General features: G+C 37.2%; 1 protein-coding gene and 1 long non-coding RNA gene across 2 annotated transcripts; both read right to left on the minus strand.

Moving 5' to 3' along the window:
- Window positions 1-3,658: 3,658 nt before the first annotated feature.
- LOC137180474 (B-cell receptor CD22-like) lies at window positions 3,659-15,522 on the minus strand. The gene is made up of 10 exons (XM_067585866.1): window positions 15,468-15,522; window positions 14,407-14,757; window positions 13,659-13,892; window positions 12,714-12,983; window positions 11,970-12,230; window positions 11,502-11,762; window positions 10,091-10,172; window positions 9,933-9,993; window positions 7,136-7,314; window positions 3,659-6,997 (listed from the first exon to the last, which is right to left on the minus strand). The coding sequence occupies exons 1-10, from the start codon at window positions 15,520-15,522 to the stop codon at window positions 6,934-6,936; spliced, it is 1,818 nt and encodes a 605-aa protein (XP_067441967.1). The 3' UTR covers window positions 3,659-6,933.
- Window positions 15,523-16,085: 563 nt separating this feature from the next.
- On the minus strand, window positions 16,086-18,817 carry LOC137180173 (uncharacterized). Its single transcript, XR_010927921.1, has 3 exons — window positions 18,275-18,817; window positions 17,924-18,096; window positions 16,086-17,760 (listed from the first exon to the last, which is right to left on the minus strand). It is a non-coding gene; the product is annotated as an uncharacterized lncRNA (long non-coding RNA).
- Between the last annotated feature and the right edge of the window lie 299 nt (window positions 18,818-19,116).

Genomic DNA, 19,116 nt, shown 5'->3' on the forward strand with positions numbered 1-19,116 from the left:
CCGAGTCTGTTCTCAGATCCACATATTCATCACCTTTAATAAACCAGAATGTTTCTTGAACTGTAGTATCATGGTCATTTACTCTGGATGGGTATCTGTGGGTGCAGTTTATGTACACTGTTGATCCTTTTAAGGCACAGATCTGAGTAGAAGTGTAAGTCACTCCCCAGTCATTCTGACCCTGTACCACTGTAACACAGAGCACATCAGAAACCACAATCAGATTCATAACAAGTTAAGAATCAGTGAATAAGGCAAAGTTGATCATGGCACCAATATTATTTTATTTGCAGTTGTTGTCATTCAAAGCTCCTCATCGTGCATCAATCTAACTAGAACTGAACTGGAATACAGTATTTTATCATTTGTTACTGCTGAGTGTTTCAGCTTTAGTCCAAGTGTCTACTGTTGTTATCCTTGTTCATTGTAGTTTTAAAAAAGCTAAACGCCTGAAATGTGTCTCTTATATGTTATCAAACAAGTCCTTCAAACAGAAAATGAATAAAAACATATTTAACTAACTTTTTTGGAGTGGAGCAGCAGATCAGTGGTACATCAATATTGTTTTCACCTCATTAAAACTTGACAGACTTGTTCTGTATCATTCTTTTTCTCCATGTTTATTTACTTTTCAGGCACTTTATAATTCTAGTATATGCCTTTCATGATATTATTTCGGAATCATGTCTGGGTTAAAACACGCATCAAAGTCCAAATACAAAGTTTTTTTCTTAGAATTACGTATGAATTTACAGTACAAAGATGCTGTTTACAGTTAATCTTTCTTTGCACTGAGACAGAGCATCATACAATCTCAAGGTTCAGTGAAGGAACAAGAATGTATTGAACCTGTGAACATTAATGCAGTTTTACTGAACAGGAAAGGAAGAAGAAAATGAATCATTAGAGAGTCTGTGCTTGTCTTGGTTAGTTTCCTCTCTGTTAGTTCTTTGGTAAAGTTGCTGCTCAATTAAGTGTGAAAACCACAAAGAAATTCAGAACATGAAGTGTGGGAAACTTTTGAAAGCGGCTAAAATAGAATGTGTGACAAGTTTTAACAGGAAGTGACAACTGTTATAATTGTAACAGCTAAAACAGTTGTCCAGCTCTACAGTACAGAGTGCAGAAATTACCAAACCGATTTTAAACATCAAGACAAGATAATATTCTCAGTGCATTGCTGTACCATCATAGAACTATGTATATATGCATATGCATGTATAAAAATACATGATTCTTACAATCCATGGAGGGAGGGTGGACAAAACTTATTAGCTAGACACCCCCACCACCCATGACACAGACACAGCTGAACATCTTAATATAATATTATTAAAGTGTTCAGCAGTAAATATTGATGTTATTTTTACCATCTGGTCTTCATTCAACAGCTATATTTTACACGGGAATAAACAGAAGTGAATATTTGGTGTTGTAGAGTTTAAAAGTTATTCATCATACTGCATCACACATACATCAAACCTAGAAAAGTGCTGATCTGGGATATTTTATATTTACTTTCTTAAAATCACTTCATGCTTCTCTGAATAAGTGTGTTAAATGTCCTACAATGTAAATGTAGATATACAGTACCTGACACAGAAAGAAGGAAGACAACAAATCCACTCACTGCTGCTGTTAAACTCGTAGCTGCTCCTCTCATTTCTCTGTGAGGCTTCAGAGACAATAAAACACATCAGATAATGTACAAAACATGTAATAGTCATATCAGTAAACTATTCTACTCACAACAGAGAAGGACGTTGTCTGTTAAGATGCTCGTCCTCTGTGATCTGTGAGCAGAAGTCAGATATCAGGAAGGTAAATGACTTGATTTCCTTCCTCTTTCTTATTATTATGAATATTCATGAGGAGCCACATGACAGTAAACACATAAGTTAAAAACAAGTTTTACTGTTAATATAATCTATGTTAGAGAGTATTAGTAATTGCAGCTGCAAATTTACTCTTACTAGTTTTCACTTTTTATGATTGAGTTGCATCTTAATTTGTTTACCCTTGACATTAAATTCATCAAACATTACAGTTAGAGGTTCAGTGTCAGAGGCGTTGATTGTTCACATTGATGACCTTGTTGTACAGTTGTTGAACATACCCCCACAGTCGAGGTGTCTAAGTATGAAAATGATTCAGTCAGTGATCTACAGTTGTCACTAACAAATATGGACTATTATACTGAAAATACTTCATGCAAAACCATCTTCAGGCATGTGATGCAACTATCATGATTTGTCATTTCTCACTGTTTTGTTTGTGTGAGAGAGAAATACACAGAAAAAGAGAAGTGTCTAGTGGTATTTCTTATTAACTTTGTGGTATTATGTTAATTACTCTTTCATAACAAAGTCAAGATGTTGTGATATGTAGCACAACAAGCTAGTAAAACTCTGTAAATGCAAACACATTGCAGTCTCTCCAGAGACTGTAAATGTTATTGCTGTCATCAGTCATTGGATCCGTTTCTAAACAAACTACAGTAATCGTTGCTTTTGGGGGAAAGAAAACATGTCACCCAGTGCAACAGTGTGGCTCACTGAAATATAGAAAATCACCACCCTTATCCTTCAATGCAGACAGGAGGAAGACCTCAGTGATGAAGCCTGACTCTGCAACACTGAAGCTTCACCACTAGAGGACAGTGAAACATCAGAGATACTGAATCACAACCCTGAAACAACATTTAACCATCCATCACTGATTGTTTAGACACATTTAAATTTACTTTTAGTCGTTGCTCTTAATCTGTTTATTCTTGACATTAAACTCAGCAGCAGCAAGATAAATCCCCCCATGGAGTCTAGAGACTGGTGGTGGTGGCTGATCTCACATGACAATTAAGTTCTCCTTCAATACAAACTGTGTCTGTGCATCTTCATTTTAGCAACATCCCAAATCATAATAAACTATTAAAATGTGACAAGTTTCATCCAAAATAGAGGGAAAGTGAGAAATAAGTCAGAAAAAAAGAACAGATTTAAATTTTATTTGTCTTCAAAGCTAGAAAATAAATTCATAAAATGAAAAATAAACATAAAAACAATTTATTTAAAGCTGAAATTTTCTGCACACTGTCGCCCTCTGCAGCAGTGAGAGGGAACTGAAATCATGTTTCCAACTACAGAGTTGTTGTGGAAGCTGTCTGTTTATTGTGAATCAGCCACTGCAATATCTGGATAATGTGACATTCAGCAAATTGTGATAGAACTGAGATCATGTTTGATGTGTGTAAATATACAGTATACTGCACAAGAAGATAATCAGGATTCTTGAAAAGCGATTAATTACATTATTTATACATTTAAAATAACAGTTTGCAAAACAGCTCTAATCCTTAATATCTGTAATATAACGAACTCTACAGAGAAAAAAATAAGCTTGCATTAGTTCAGACAGAACAATCAGTAAATTATAAGTCATTTGAGTCACACACACCACCTGACATTCAACTGATTCAACTGATCTAAACAATCAGTTGAACAATCAATATAACTCTTTACTAACATCTAGTGGCAGCAATAGGAAATTACAAGTAGATTAGCAAAAACTCTGTGATGTGCTGATTTATTTTAGGTTCATTGTGGAGGCTGCTGTTTTTTTTTTTTTTGGTACTGTTGAACTGTATTGCATAAGTGTGGTGTATCAAATAATGGGTCCACCCTCTTTCATATAAATAGGATGGACAAAATATTAACCATTTCAACCAAGAGGGATTTTTTTTTTCAAATTTGAAGGTCGACAGATTTTTAGAAGTTAATAGATTAACAAATTCACAGTTCAGTCTAAGCATGTGTTACATGCAGGGAGTACAATATTAATAGCAATTCATAGTATTATATTGTTACCGGTTTGAAAAGTTAAAACATACTTAAAGGAGTAGTATGACATTTTGGGGAAACACACTTATTGGCTTTCTTGCTAAGAGTTAGAAGAAAAGATCGATACCACTCGCATGTCTGCACATGAAATATGAAACTACTGTCAGTAGCTGATTATCTAAGCTTAGCATTAAGACTGTAAGCTATTAGAACAACTTTTTAGCAAGGTTCAGTGGCTTCCACACTTTGAGGCTGCTAATCAACCAGCGATGACTCACTGCACCTGGCCAGGAAACAGAATGGCACATACTGTAAGCCCCTGTGAAAACCACAACTTCTCATTTTTACACTTCAGTTCTTGTAAGATGCTTAAGATGAAGCAATATGTACTATGTCTATTTTTCCTTCTACTACTTCTTCTGTTGGGAACCACTCGGCTAGTCTAGCAACCATAACATCCTAATTGGTGTTGTGTCAAAACATGTTATTAACATACCATACATAATACTTTTAACACAAATGTCTATACGTTTTAGAAATATTATCACCATATTAACACCTATTCATTAGGCCTAAGGAGTCAGAGGACAAAAATGGAAAATATTTATTTTCTCCACCTCTGATAAAAAACATTTTATTTCAAATAAAAAAAGTACAGAACAGAGTGAGAAAAAATTAAATAAATGGTGTAACAAATACAAATATATAAAGAACATAACAAGATAGAATCATAATAATCATAATAATCATAATAATAGGTATACAAAATGTAAGAATTGTTATGGTAATGTAGTAGAAATAACTGGAAACAAAACCAATTCGGAAAGTGAAACTGGTTAAAAAAAAAAAAAGAAAAAAAAAGAAGTGTGGAAATAGAATGTGGTAGCATAGTGTATACACAGAAAAGAGAAAAAAAATTACTCAGACCTTGGAAATTGTTTTATATCTTAAAATCTATCTTTAAATTTCTTTAAAAGTTACAAGCTTACCACTTAGCATCTGATACAGTAGTGCAGAGATATGTCTGAAGCCGCATGTTGGTGTGTCTACATTAAACCCATGTTAAAGGTACCCTGTTGAGTCTTCAACCACTAGTAGCATTATGGAGCAATGTTTTTACAATCCTCATTTTGTTTGTGTCGTGCACACTAAAGCCAGCAAGACAACATGCTCACAATAACAATGCTAACATGCAGATGTTTAGCAGGTGTAATGTATGCCATGTTCACCATATTATTTTAGTGTTAGCATGCTAAGAATTGCTAATTAGCGCTAACCTAGTAAAGTACAACTGTGGCTGATGGAAATATTGTTAGTTTTGTAGGTATTTGGTTATAAACCAAAGTATTGGACAGATTCAAATTTTGACCTGATGGTGTATGGGCTCAAAATAGAGTCAAATGTACTGTAGCTGTGTATCACAAGAGCTGAAAATTTTGTATGAATACATTCAAATGTGTGAATGTGTAAAAAAAGTTTTGAACAAATGAATTTAAATGATTGAATCTGTAAAAATACCTGAACAAATAGATTTAATTTTTGAACCTCTAAGGAGATCTGTAGCGGTGCATGACATTTTGTGAAAAAATGAAAAAGATTTGCACAAATAAAAAAATGTGTGAGTGCATAAAGAAGAAAAGGTTTGCAGTTACGCATCTATCTGTTTGTGGGTGAAAAAAGTTAACATAAAACTCAATTGTATGTGTGAATCCCAAGTTTACAGCTACAAATCAAATCTATGAGTACAAATCAAACCTACAAATACTTTTGCCCCACATTTGACGCTTCCTCCTGAATAGCCAGTGGGGATGCTCTGAAATGCTGGGAGAATGCCCACTAAAAGCACACCCCAATTGAACGGCCTCTGAAATTAACAACACTTGTGCTGAAATCCCTTATAAAAATAAACAATTTAAAATAGGCCTTGTTTGTAGTTGTAGGACAAGCAACACGGATGATATGTATAAGATGAAGTATTGTTAGAAGTCACTATTTAATTCGGCACCTAGATTGTAGATAAATGTGAACTTATTTCACTAAAAACGTAACTTAAGTGACTGGTTAACAAGTGATCCATAACCAATCATCATTATGTTAAATTGCTGTATTTTTCAATGGAGTTTGGTGCACTTAATGTAACACACTTCTCTGCTGAAAAGTCCTTTGCAGCTTCATTTTGGCCATCATCTTTGGAGCAAAAGCCTCTCACACCATGCTTTTTGGTGAAGTGCTGCCCAGCAAATGCTCTCCCTCTGCCTCGGGACTTCCCATCCAAACAATTGGTGCTGAAGCTGAAGCCTGAGGATCAGAAGCTGCTCGGTTGGGGTGTGCTTTCAGTGCCTTCAGCATACATTCCCCATTGAATCTGTGACTTATTTCCCCGTTTCAAAGCATCCCCATTGGCTGATCAGGAGTAGTTTGCACACATTCAGATATGGTGATACGCAGCTACAATACATTTGACCCTACTTTGAGCCCATAATCGTGGTGCTAGGGAAAAACATTTCGGATCATTAAAGTCAATATAGTTCTTTCTGAGAGGACCATGAATGTTATTTCATGGCAATCCATTCAGTAGTTGTTGAGACATTTCACTCAAAACCACAATTATCAACTTCATGATGGTGATAAAGAAAAAGTCAAGCAAGTCATTGGGATTCATTGTCTGGTAAAAATAAATGTATGTACCAAATTTCATGCGAAACAACCCTGTAGATATTGAGATATTTCTCTAGATGAGTGAAAACTCTGAAGTGCTGATACTGAAAAGTCAGGGAATCATCAACGTCATTAGAATTCATCCATATCCTGGGAATCTGCTGATATTTATACCAAATGTTATGACAATCCATCCAACAGTTGTCAAGACATGTTACTAAAAACCAAGTATGTCAACTAGAGTTGAAGTCAGGGGATCACCAAAGTTAGTGGGATTCATCCTGTGGGGACCATAAGTTGCTGTTCCAACAGGACCAACAAACCGACCAACCGACTGACATTGCCATCTCCAAAGCTATGCCACTAGCATAGCTAAAAATCAATTGATTACCTGCTTTAAAATTAAAAAAGGGCAGACTAGAGATTCCTGTTGTGTTCATCAGGTTTTGTTGACTGTGCTGTACAGTGCAGCCGGGTCTTCCTCTGTTTCCTGACCTCTGGTACTGAGAAAAAAAAAAATCAAATGATCCTGGAGATGGTATAAAATAATAGTGATAGAAAGAATTTAAACAAAACAAGCAAATTCAACAGCAATAAAATGTTAAAATAAAAAAAAGGTTCCTGTGTGAAGAGCTGCTCACCTTGGGGCACTGTTAAATTTGACAGCAGCGTACTCAACACCCTCTTCTTCTTCTTCATGTCTTTGGAGTCGAGCTGGTCTGATGTTGGAGTAAACAGGATCTGCCTGATTGTTGGAGAACTTGACACTGGCATAGTGAATGTCATCCTGCTCCTCTGGCTGCCTCTCAGTGGGTGGGCGCTGCAAAGACAAATTTACTTTTACATGCGTAGTTATGTCTAGCTTTGGTAGAACATTATTTGTACACCTTCTTGATTTATTGACAAATCCATTTTCTCCATTTATTTCTTGTGCCTGTTGAGGTGGGGGCAGACTAAGCAAGACACCCAAGACATCCTTTCCTGTAGCCATGTGCTCCAGCTCCTCCTGGTGGATCTTGATGAGGTGATCTCAACCAGCATGTTCTGAGTCTGTTACAAAGCCTTCTCCCAGTTGTGTATGTAAGACATCTACAGGGAAACATCGAGGAGGCATCTTAACCAGGTGCCCAAACCTCTACAGCTCATTTCGATACAATATAGCAATGGTTTTCTCTTAACACCTTCCAGGTATCAGAGCTAAGTCAACTTATACTTAAGGGTGAGCCCACAAACTCTTTAGCCTCTTTCACACACGGTTCCCTGTAAATTACTGGGATAACCGTTCAGGCACTGCCAGTGATTTTCACTATTCACACATGCAGCTACATTCAGGAAAATTTCCATCTTGTGCCTTTTCACACATGCCATGGCAATGCCAGAATAGATGGGGCAAAGGACAGCCCGGCAGATGGCGGTCATACAACACTTATGGATGCCAAATGTCATGAAACTCAACAGAAGAAAAAGATGTGGCAAGGCTGGAGGTACGTGTACGCGGCAGAAGACGTCTCTTTATTATTTTCAGGAACATTGTGGGTGAGGAACTGTTTTGTCCGGTGGCAATGTTCTTGAAATGTTTTCAATATTCAAGACGTTTGTGAGACAAATCACCCGTGAAAGCATTGGCAAGACAACCATAAATAAGTCACAGATTCAAATATGTCATCAGCAGAGTCTTGTGATTGTTTCGCTCGCTCCACGTGAAAGCGTCTTTCACTAGACGGCTGTAACCCTTTATGTGCTTGTCCCTGCAATGTTACTGCTTTCATTCACAACACAACCATACTATACTGGCATTTTCCCTGAAATGTTACTAGGTCTTGAAGTGGAAAATTGGCAGTACAGATTTCCCTGAATGTTGATCCCTGCTCCCATTCACACATGATACCATGCATGAGTGAAACAAAAAGCTTGGCGAGAGTTTTGCCTTCAGACTCTGATCTTCTGATCAACCTGTCGATCTTATGCTCCCTTTTACCATGACTCAAGAATAAGACCTTAAGATAACAGCATTTCTTTGCTTGGAGCAGCAACTCATTCCCAACCAGAAGGGGGCAATCCATGGGTTTTCCCTAGACTACCTTAGCCTCAGATTTGGAGATGTCAACCATCCAACCGGCTGCTTTATATTCTGCTGCAAACCAATCTAAAGTGTGCTGTAGGTCTCAGGCTGATGTAGCCAACAGTTGACTTCTCAAAAGTAAATCTTTTGTACCCGCTAGGTGTAGGTTTCCTGGGGAAGCTGAGCTATGTGCACCCTAATAATTAGAGGACATTCTCTGGTCCCTTTTTATAGAAGATGGGAACTGCCATCCCTGTTTGCTAGTCCATAGGCACTGTCCTCCCCGTGACATTGCAATACCGAGACAAGATTGATGCTCTGTTGGTGAACCACATTCACCCTTGATACTTCTTCAAGAGTTTTTGATTTCCTCAATGACCCTCAACAGAGAGATGGGCAAGTTCTCTACCTCTGCCTCCTCCAAAGAGAGCATGTTAGTCAGGTTCAGGAGTTCCTCAGTGTTCTTTTCACATAACTAAATTTATTCCTGTATGATCCCCTTAAGGTCTTACATTGTGCACGACAACTTCAGAAAGGTTCTGTCAAACCATAACATGACAAGCTAAACCAAAAGTCTTTTCAATGGCTTCTCCAATTTTCTCCTCCACTGGAGTGTTTGTATATGACAAAAAAAGCTGCAGTTCTTCTGGCCTGCTGCTGATTCAGAGGTCCCTCGGGCGACCTAATTCAAATAGGTGTCACTGGAACATTTCAAGAAAGCTGGATACTACGAATCGTCAGCAGGGAAATTGTGAGTATCTCCACACACCCCCAAAAGCCTTTGACCCAGACAGCTCTGGAAAAGGGGGCATGATTCATGAGTTTGGTTCCAGAGCTGGTGTAGTACATAGAGCCCAACTATATCACACTAGACACACTACATACTAGTTCAAGCTCCTTTCTCACAAGAGTTATTACATCACCAGGAAACTAAGCTGTGATTCTACTGGAATCATGGTTAGTCGTGTCACATTGTAATGGATTGAGCTAAGTTTGAATGATGAACACTAACATGACAAGCAACCACGACCAACAAGGCCTAAGCAACAGCACCTCAAGTAATGATACAGATCAAATAGATGTTCCTGTTTCACCAACAAGAGACAAAATGGCAAGTAAAGAAATATAAGGTATTGAACAAATACCCTGTTCAAAATACAAAGTTCTGGATGTACCAGGAATCTAATCATGACCAAGTGATGAAGAGGATTGAAGAGTGACTAATGGCAATGAGGACATGAACTGCTTCACAACTTGACTGAGTTTTCATGTTGTACTTTATGATACTGAGTGATTAAGCAATCTGAACAGAACTGATGAACCAAAGCAGGGTTTCACTGGATTTTTCACTGAATTGCTTAATTCTCTTTACTCACCTGTTCTCTGTTCTCATCTCTCTCTCCGGGCTCCGATAATTGCTTACAGGGCCTCTTTTTACTGGTTAGGGGAATTAATTAAGAAGACAAATTATTTCATAATTCAGTTGCCAAACTGTACTTAATAAGCAATGCTTTAGTTAAAAAAATCAACTTACTTTATCAATAGGAAGACAAAGAGTAGTATGATAGCCAGAAGAACAGCAGTGGTTGTTCCAATGATAACTGATTTCCATGCTCCTGGGTAATGGTGATAAAATACAACACTGATATAACAAAAAAAAAAGATCTTTTGAGATAGTGTAATAATAATGGTCCTCCTAGGAGACAAACGACATTGTTCTGTGGGATCCCCAAGCTATCTTAGGCCAGCTGGGAGATTGAACCCTTTCACTACATCCAGGGTCTATCCCATGGCCTTCTGCCAGGTAGATGTGCTACAACTGGTAGTATGGCACATTTCCTCTAAATGAAAACATACAGTAGCTCAATATCAAAATTCTCCATAAGTCCATGTTTCTCTCAGCTACTACTGAATACAAATGGCTCTATATCTGTGGTGACTACAACCAGCTCAAGCAGAGCTCCAACAGTTTGTTACTTTCCTGACCTTGAAATTTGCTTTACCAAATAAGTAACTGAAGCATTTTTGCACATAGAATCAATGCACCTGCATGAACTAAAATAGCCAGTTAGCATTTCCTTTAGTCCCACAGTTTCATACTTGGTAAACACTAAGGCCTCTTACAGAAAATATTTTATTTAGTGCAACTTGGGTCTTATTTTTGTAGTTATTGCCTTTGTTTTTGTGGCACATGAGAACACTGTATTCATCAAGTTACTTGCAATTATCTGGGTAAACAGGGACATCACTACACAAAATCTGACAGGACAAAAGCAGTCAGGCAATCAAACAGCTAGAAAAAAGCAAACAGTTAAGTAGGGTGAGCTTAAACTTTATTTGGAAGTAAAAGAAAGAAAGAAAGTGGACAAACCGGAAATGTTGGTAAAAATCTTCTCATTAGTGTGTGCAGTCAAATACAGCAAGTAGCTAAAAGTGAAACCAGGAAGTCTGTCTGTAAACTGTGTGCATGTCTATAAATGACAGTGTGAGTAACTATTGCACTGTAAGCTTCTGTTTTTTCTTGCAAATAAGTTTGGCTTTTTCTGGATGTTTGACTGCTTGTGTTTCTATATATATATATATATATATATATATATATATATATAATTATTATTATTATTACTATTATTATTTTTAGTTATGTTACCAAGTTCTGAAATCTCAGCAATTAAAGACAGCAATCTTTTATTTTTCATAACCATTTTTGTCCCAGTCCCAGTCATTGCAAAAACCTTTGGTGCAGACTATCATTCACTCCCTCTGATATACACATAGAATCACCAGCTGCTTCTTCTCACCTGAAACTGTAGAGTTTCACATGGATGGTTTAACTTGCAAAGGGCTTCATTAAATTGCCACCACAAAATCCCCCCACCTTCATTTCATCATAGGGTGGATTATGACCGATGATGTGTACATGTGTGAGTGAACTGAAAAAAATGTACCTGCTACAACAGTCAGATATAAGGTGGAGTTACGATGTCCTCTTTTGTTCTGTGTGTCACAGTAATAATTTCCACTGTGTTCAGGTCTGACATCAGTGATGGTGAAGATCTGTCCTGATGCTTTTGGTGAGTCTTCATTCTCCTTGTACCAGGTATAATTGGCTGTTGGGTTAGCATCACTGCTACAGGTCAGATTCACTGAACTGCCCTCCACTATCTCACCAGAGAAACTCACTGACACAGAGGGAAGCTTTGGAGCATCTGGGAGGCAATATGTATAGAGACCAAACAAATCAATATTTTTCTTCGGGTTCATTTTTATGCATACAAAAACCAGCAGGAGGGGACGAAAGAAAAAGCAGCCAAGTTAGAATCTACCTATCAGCTTAAACTCAGATGGCAGATAAATCATAATGTACTGTTAAACCCCACTTTGTGTGTCAGAGATTTTATTTGTTTTGTACTCACACTGGACATCAATGAATAGAGATGAAGAGTTGATCTGTCCATAATTATTCTCAGACTTGCAGTGGTATGACCCTCTGTCTTCAGGGCTGATGGAGGTGAAATGATAAATTCCTTCTGGTCCTTGAGGCAGTGTTTGGTTCTCCTTGTACCAGGTGTATTTAGCAGCTGGGTTAGCATCACTGCTACAGGTCAGAGTCACTGAACTGCCCTCCACTATCTCACCAAAGGGACTCACTGACACAGAAGAGGTCTTTGTAGCATCTATAAAAGATAACACAGATTATTTTAAAGTGATGATTACTAAAGTGGCACAGGATTTTAAAAATGGCATCATGCATGTGGCAGCATCTGGAAACTTGAAAGTGGTCTGGTGAATGGATGAATAGTGGATATTGTATTAATGTTTTGCTGTCTCCTGTTGCTCTGCATGGCTTGTGAACTATCTTTTGAGTGCTTATTTTTTTGTTATTGTCTGTCTGTAATTTTTAACCATCACTTTATTAGTTTCAGGACATCTCACCATGTGACTGAAGTTGAAAATTAGCCAGCTGGCTAACACAGAAATGTTGATTAATGTGTGTTGTCCTTATAAATAAATGAAGAATCCCAAAGTCTGAATCGAATTGAACAGATGGAACCTGAAGAAAACACATATGATCTGCAAAATGTTTTTGGTTAAAAAAGTGCAAAGATGTTTACCAGTGTAAGCATTTTTTTGCTTTTTAAATAAGCAGTTTTACTCACATTTCACATCAATAAAGATGTATTCAGATGTCCTCTTCCCCAGCTGGTTCTCAGTTGTACAGTAATACTCTCCAGAGTCAGAGGACTGGATGGAGCTGAAGACAAGCTGTGATTCTTTACTGAGAGGTTCAAGGTCTGGCTTTACATTCTCCTTGTACCAGGTGTATTTAGCTGCTGGGTTAGCATCACTGCTACAGGTCAGAGTCACTGAACTGTCCTCCATTATATCATCAGAGGGACTCATTGACACAGAGGGAAGCTTTGGAGGATCTGTAAGAGATGATATGAACACATATTAACTTTAATATGAGAATATTATCATAAAACAAAGTCTGTTTCATTTGCTGATAATATATACTCTAAAGACAATAATGGAGGCAGGATTAAATAAAAGAAAGTAGAGTACATTTTCAATTCACTGTTTAATGTTTTATTATTGCCACAGACCTGTCTCAAGTACTCACTGACTTTAATACCAGCAGTTTTGGACTCCTGCTGATGGGGGCAGATTGCTAATTACTAATCTTTAATCAGTTGTCCTTTTCTACATTTGTTTCTCTCTCTCCCTCTCTCTCCCACTGTGTGTGTGTGTGTGTGTGTGTGTGTGTGTGTGTGTGTATTCAGGTACCTCTACCTGCCTCACTGTCACACATCTTGTTTTGTTCTATAAATCTTGCTGTCTCTACAAACATTCTGGAGATCACATTGCTTGTATTGTGTGTCCTGCAGTTGACTACACTTACACACCGTAGCACAAGCCAGCATGTCATTAAAAAACAAACAAACAATTGACATGTTTTGGTCTGAGTAAAATAGTTATGTTGATAAAAGTACAATGTATAAATGAAAAAGTGCAAGCGGTAAAACTGGGTCTGGCTTGTTGTAGACTATTTGGGTCAAAGTTTTCACTTGATGTGTTAGTGGAACACTGTAGAGAAAACTCACACACTGAAGGAGAGCGGAAAGATTCATATCCTGATAGAGCACAAGAATACTCGTCCTCAGGATTAATTCGATCTGGATGAAAATAAACTTTGTTTCCCTCCATTAGCTGGCCATTCTTGTACCAGATGTAGGAAGGATCAACAGGCAGCTGACAATTGCTGTGACATGTCAGCTCTGTCCAGGTGGGATTCTGGTTGGAGAAAGATTTCTTAACATGCACTTGGAAGTCTGGATCTGTGAACAACAAACAGAAATGTCATTTCAGAATTAACTGTCAACATACAGCACATACAAGCAAATATCCACATGTTCACAGTAACATTTCCTAAATGATCTGAAACATCTGAAACTAACTGATCACAACGTCAAGGAATCAACCATTTATAGCAAATGGTTATAAAGTTAGATTTGATGGAAAAGAACCTGCTCTTTGAGGGAGCTCTCAGAGAATCCAAGCAGTAATGAAGAGTCTGCTAACTAACCTTAATAATCACATAGATGAATACTAGATTTGAGAGAAATAAAGAATACCAAAAGCAAAGCACATAATGAGGAGACTGGGGCAGCAGATGGTGTCAGCATTAGCATGTAAGCAAAGTAATAGTAAGAAGTGTCGGGTCACAATGGAAGCACTGTCCACTTCTATCAATATGATGACCATTATTAGTCAGCTGGTAGCCAAGCAGCTGGTAAAGCTCTGTGCTCTGCCTGAACTAATGTTTTGCTCCATTTAAAATGAAAATGTTACCTGTGACAGTCAAAGTGACTCCAGGTGAACCAAAATATTTCCCTTCTGGGTCGTTTGTTATGAACCTGAACTTGTACTCAGCTGAGTCGCTCTCTCTCAGGTCTGTGATTCTCAGAGTGCAGTCCTTCTTATCACACTGATACTGAACACGACCTGAATACTCTTTTTTCAGATCCACAAACACACCATTACTTTCTTTAGTGAACCAGAATGTTTCCTTAACTACAGTAGAAGTGCCCTTTATTCTGGATGGGTATCTGTAAGTGCAGTTTATCTTCACTGTTGATCTTTTGAAGGCACAGATCTGAGTAGAGGTGTAAGTCACTCCCCAGTCATTCTGACCCTGTACCACTGTAACACAGAGCACATCAGAAACCACAATCAGATTCAAAACAACATCAGGGGAAAGATTTATTTTCACTTATTATTGTGTTTCAGATTGCATACCTGGAAAGGAAACTAGGAAACAAGTATACAAACATTTAGTTTGCTTAACATCAGTTTTAAAGAAAAAAACAAGTGAAAGTTGTTGAGATGGTTTAGAGACAGATTAATGTTTGATCATTGCTGTTTCTCTCTCAGTAGTGTTTTGAAGGTAAATCTATACAGTAAAAGAGAGACAAGACACAGTAGACAGTTTAGTTAAAACAGAAAAGTATGAAGTAAAGTGACTCTCTATCATATGTAAGTGTCAAATACTGATTTAAGTCTTGAATCTATTTAAAAATAAGTGAAGCATCATTTCAAATCTAAAAACAATCCACGATTCAAGTCCTGTTTGTTAAAAACAAAAACAAAACAAAACATTTGTGTGTACACAAATGTGAACAATTGAACATAAATGTGCATATTGGTCAACCAACAAAAATGTCCCAACCATTATAAAACCAATCCTATGCCTCATGGCTGCAGAGTTTTAAGGATAGACTATGTATCACTTTACAGGTCAAATATAAACATGGTGATCTGAGAATGAATGATTTCTTCCTCTCTGAAACTCACTTCATGCTGCTCTGAATAAGTTACAATGTACCTACAATGTAAATGTAGACATACAGTACCTGACACAGAGAGAAGGAAGACAACAAATCCACTCGCTGTTGCTGTTAAACTCATAGCTGCTCCTCTCATCTCTCTGACTTCAGAGATAATAAAACATGTCTGCAGGTAAATAATAATCCAAAGAAGAAAAAAGACTTCAATGTAGAAGGACGTTGTCTTCATAAGATCACTTCTCTCTGTGGTCTGCAGGCAGAAGACAGAAGTCAAGCTTTTAAAAATAAACTCAACTTCCTTCCTCTTTACATCATTAACATGCAAAATGAGCCAGATGCCAGTAGATGAAACTTAAGAAGTAATGATGTGTTGTTTGCAAACTCTGAACTTCTTTTTATAATCTATTTAAGGAATGTAAGACTAATTTCATGTAAATAAGGAGTTTTTAATGTCGTCCTGACGTTATGTTTGGGCACAAGTTCTGTGTCTGAAAAAAAAAGACATTTATTAACATACGAAAAGACTGCAAATTCATTCATTAAACTATTTAAGAGTCTTAGCAAACACTGATTAATCAGGCCAAACAGCAGGAGAAAGGAGAAAGGATTTGTCTTTTGAGTCTAATTACTTTGTTGTGTTTTATTTTATTTATGCAAAACAAAACAACAAAGAATAAGGACGAATGTAATTACATGGTTTTGAAAGTGTGATATAGAACAAAAACAGGCTGTAATAATATGTATAAAGAAAGCAGAAACAACAGACAATTGTAATGTTACTGTAAGGAGTAGAAATAATTCACAAGATGAATATTGACAACAAATACTTGACTGACAATGAAACTGGTTGTAATAATGAAACTGGAAAACAACTGCAAATACAGAAAGGACAGTGGAAATGGTCTGTTATCAATGAAATATAACTCTTTACTATTATCTAGTGGCAACAATAGGAAACTACAAGTTGATCAGTAAAAGCTCTCTAATACTCCAGTGTGTTTTTTAAATATCTTAAACACTACAGTCTTACCACTTGTTAACTAACTGATACACTACTCCTGAGATATGTCCAAAGCTGCAAGTTATAATAATCTTCAGTATATCTCCTCTAACCCAACGTTAATAAATATAACACTGGCAAGTATCCACAGCTCCACTAAATGACTCCGGTGATTCCAGTCGGACAAATACTACAAGTTTAAATTAGCAGGTTTTACAATGAAAGTTTTGTCACTGGGATCACCTTCACTACTTACATCTTTAACAAACAGAAACAATAAATATGTTGAGGCTGTCTGGCACTGATGATAAATCCTACTGGCAGATCAATTATGTTGTCAATCCAAATGCTGCTTACTGCTTTCTTCCATTGTTTCAAAGGATCCACAATGAAATTAATAAGTACGGGAGCTAGGTCTGAATGGGATTTTACTTCTGCAGTAAAATAACAAGATAAACTGTCAATTTAAATTGCTCTAAAATATATATTTGTCTCTATGATGCATTCTTGGAGAGGTCCACCCTGAGAAATATAGTTTCAAAACCCAATGGTTACCTGCTGAAATAAAAAAAATAAATAAATAAAATGAAAAGTTAATTTGAAAAAATAAATATCTGCACACCTGAATATGTGACAGGTGTGTTGGAGGAAGGTGCAACTTGAAAGCAATGAGGAGAACTCTGACACACTGTCTCGCTTGTTGCTGGAATATTTATTAAATCATGTTTCAGACAGGTCTGAGCTGCACTTTCCTTTAATGCACCTGTCACATATTCAGGTGTGTAGAGATTTTTTTTCAATTTTCCTTTTCATTTTTTAACATTTTTCTTTCAGCAGGTGTAGCACCCCAACACTCTATACTATGTCTAAGATGCTGTAAGTGACTTTAGACTGGAATGATGGTTGTTTGGGTTCAGTCTATTTAAAAGGTAGCTACCACAGAGGTTTACTTGTTTTGGGCGAAACTTATAATAGCCTACTAATAAACAAATAAACTGTCAAACTTGGCATTAGGTCTATTCACTTTTATCATGCTGTATTTTAAATAACTAACCACAGACAAGACTTTAGAAGGACTGACTGCTTTTTGAATGTGCAAATATTTACCCTTTTAGGTGAAATTATACAAAAACACAAATAACACAGTTTAGACCCCTTTAAAATAACAAATAGTATATTTCTAAATTATATTAAACGAAATTATGAAGAATTGTGTGACAGTGTGGGGGAGATCTTCTCATTGTTTTCAAAAATGGAAAAAAACAAAACAAAACATGAGATTGCTGGTGTGTTCATGAGGTTTTGTTGACTGTGCTGTACAGTGCTGCTGGATCTTCTTCAGTTTCCTGACCTCTGGTTCTGAGAGGGAAATTAAAAAAATAATCAGGTGATTCTGAAGATGTTGTATTAAATTATACAAACAGTCAAAACAGTCATAATAAAGATGCAGCAGGCAAATATAACAAATGAAAAACTGAAATAAAACTGTTGCTACTATGTTCCTGTGTGAAGAGCTGCTCACCTCGGGGCAGTACCAGCTCTGTTAAATGTGACAGCAGCGTACTGGACAACCTCTTGTTCCTCCATGTGTCTGTCGGGCTGAGCTGATCTGATGTTGGAGTAGAGAGGATCTGTCTGGTTGTTGGAGAAGTGCACACTGGCATACTGAAGGTTATCTTGCTCCTCCGGCTGTGTCTGAATGGTGATAGAAATGAGGAAATGAGGATGTTGGTTTTTGTGATGAAGGATTGTTAAGGATTGTTAAGAAACAACATGAGTGTTTGACAGTCAGATGAGTTTTCTAGCTGCACTTTAAGATAGTGACTGTGGAAGTGTGGAACCAGGATAGAATAGTATAACTCTCCCTCCTCACCCTCTCTCTGTTGTCTGGTCTCTCCTCAGCCTCAGACCTTTGATTGGAGGCTCTCTTTTTCCTGGTTAGAAAAAATAATTAAAAACAGAAATGACTGAACTTTGAAGAATGATTTAATGAAACAGAACTGCTTACCTCATCCACAGGAAGACAGAGAGGATGATGATAAACAGGAGAACAGCAGTTGTTACTCCAGCAGCTGTTGATTTTCCTGCTCCTGGAGAACAGCGATGAAAAGAAAACACTGACAGTTAATTAAGGTATTACAGCACGTTTAGGTCCAACGTTTTGGTCAATATATATGTAGCCTGGTGGTAAATTGGTTCAGATGTAATTTTCCACTTAGGTGAGGTATAGCTCTCAAAGTTGTTTGAATGTTAATACATGTGTTCTTTGTTGTTTTCTTCTGAGTTTAAAATTGTTTCAGTCTAATTAACATTTGAGGCAAATTGTAAGTGTCACAGTCTCACTTGTTATTGCTGATTTTGGTCACAAGGTGGCAGCGTTGAATAATATTACTGTCACTCTGCCAAATGCATCTTGGTCTTTCTTCCTGTTTTACGTTCAAACAACAGGAGATTTGCAGAGTGGGCGGTGCTGTGACTCCGTCGTGTAAAGTAGTAGACACTAGTGGAGTTCATGACCTGGGATTTTGCCACCAGCGGTCGGCCACTGTGTTCTCAATTGCACAGCAAGGTAATGTTAGTGTGCATAAAGCCACACCTTGCTATTGCACATTGTTACTAGAGGAATGGTTCAGGTTTTAAATGAATTTTAACTCCGTTTGAAGGTAAACAACAGTGTGTTGAGTTGTGCAATCTCCGGGGAGTTCCATGTGGGTT

The sequence above is a fragment of the Thunnus thynnus genome, chromosome 3 (assembly GCF_963924715.1).
Source record: "Thunnus thynnus chromosome 3, fThuThy2.1, whole genome shotgun sequence".
Taxonomy (NCBI): Eukaryota; Metazoa; Chordata; class Actinopteri; order Scombriformes; family Scombridae; genus Thunnus; species Thunnus thynnus.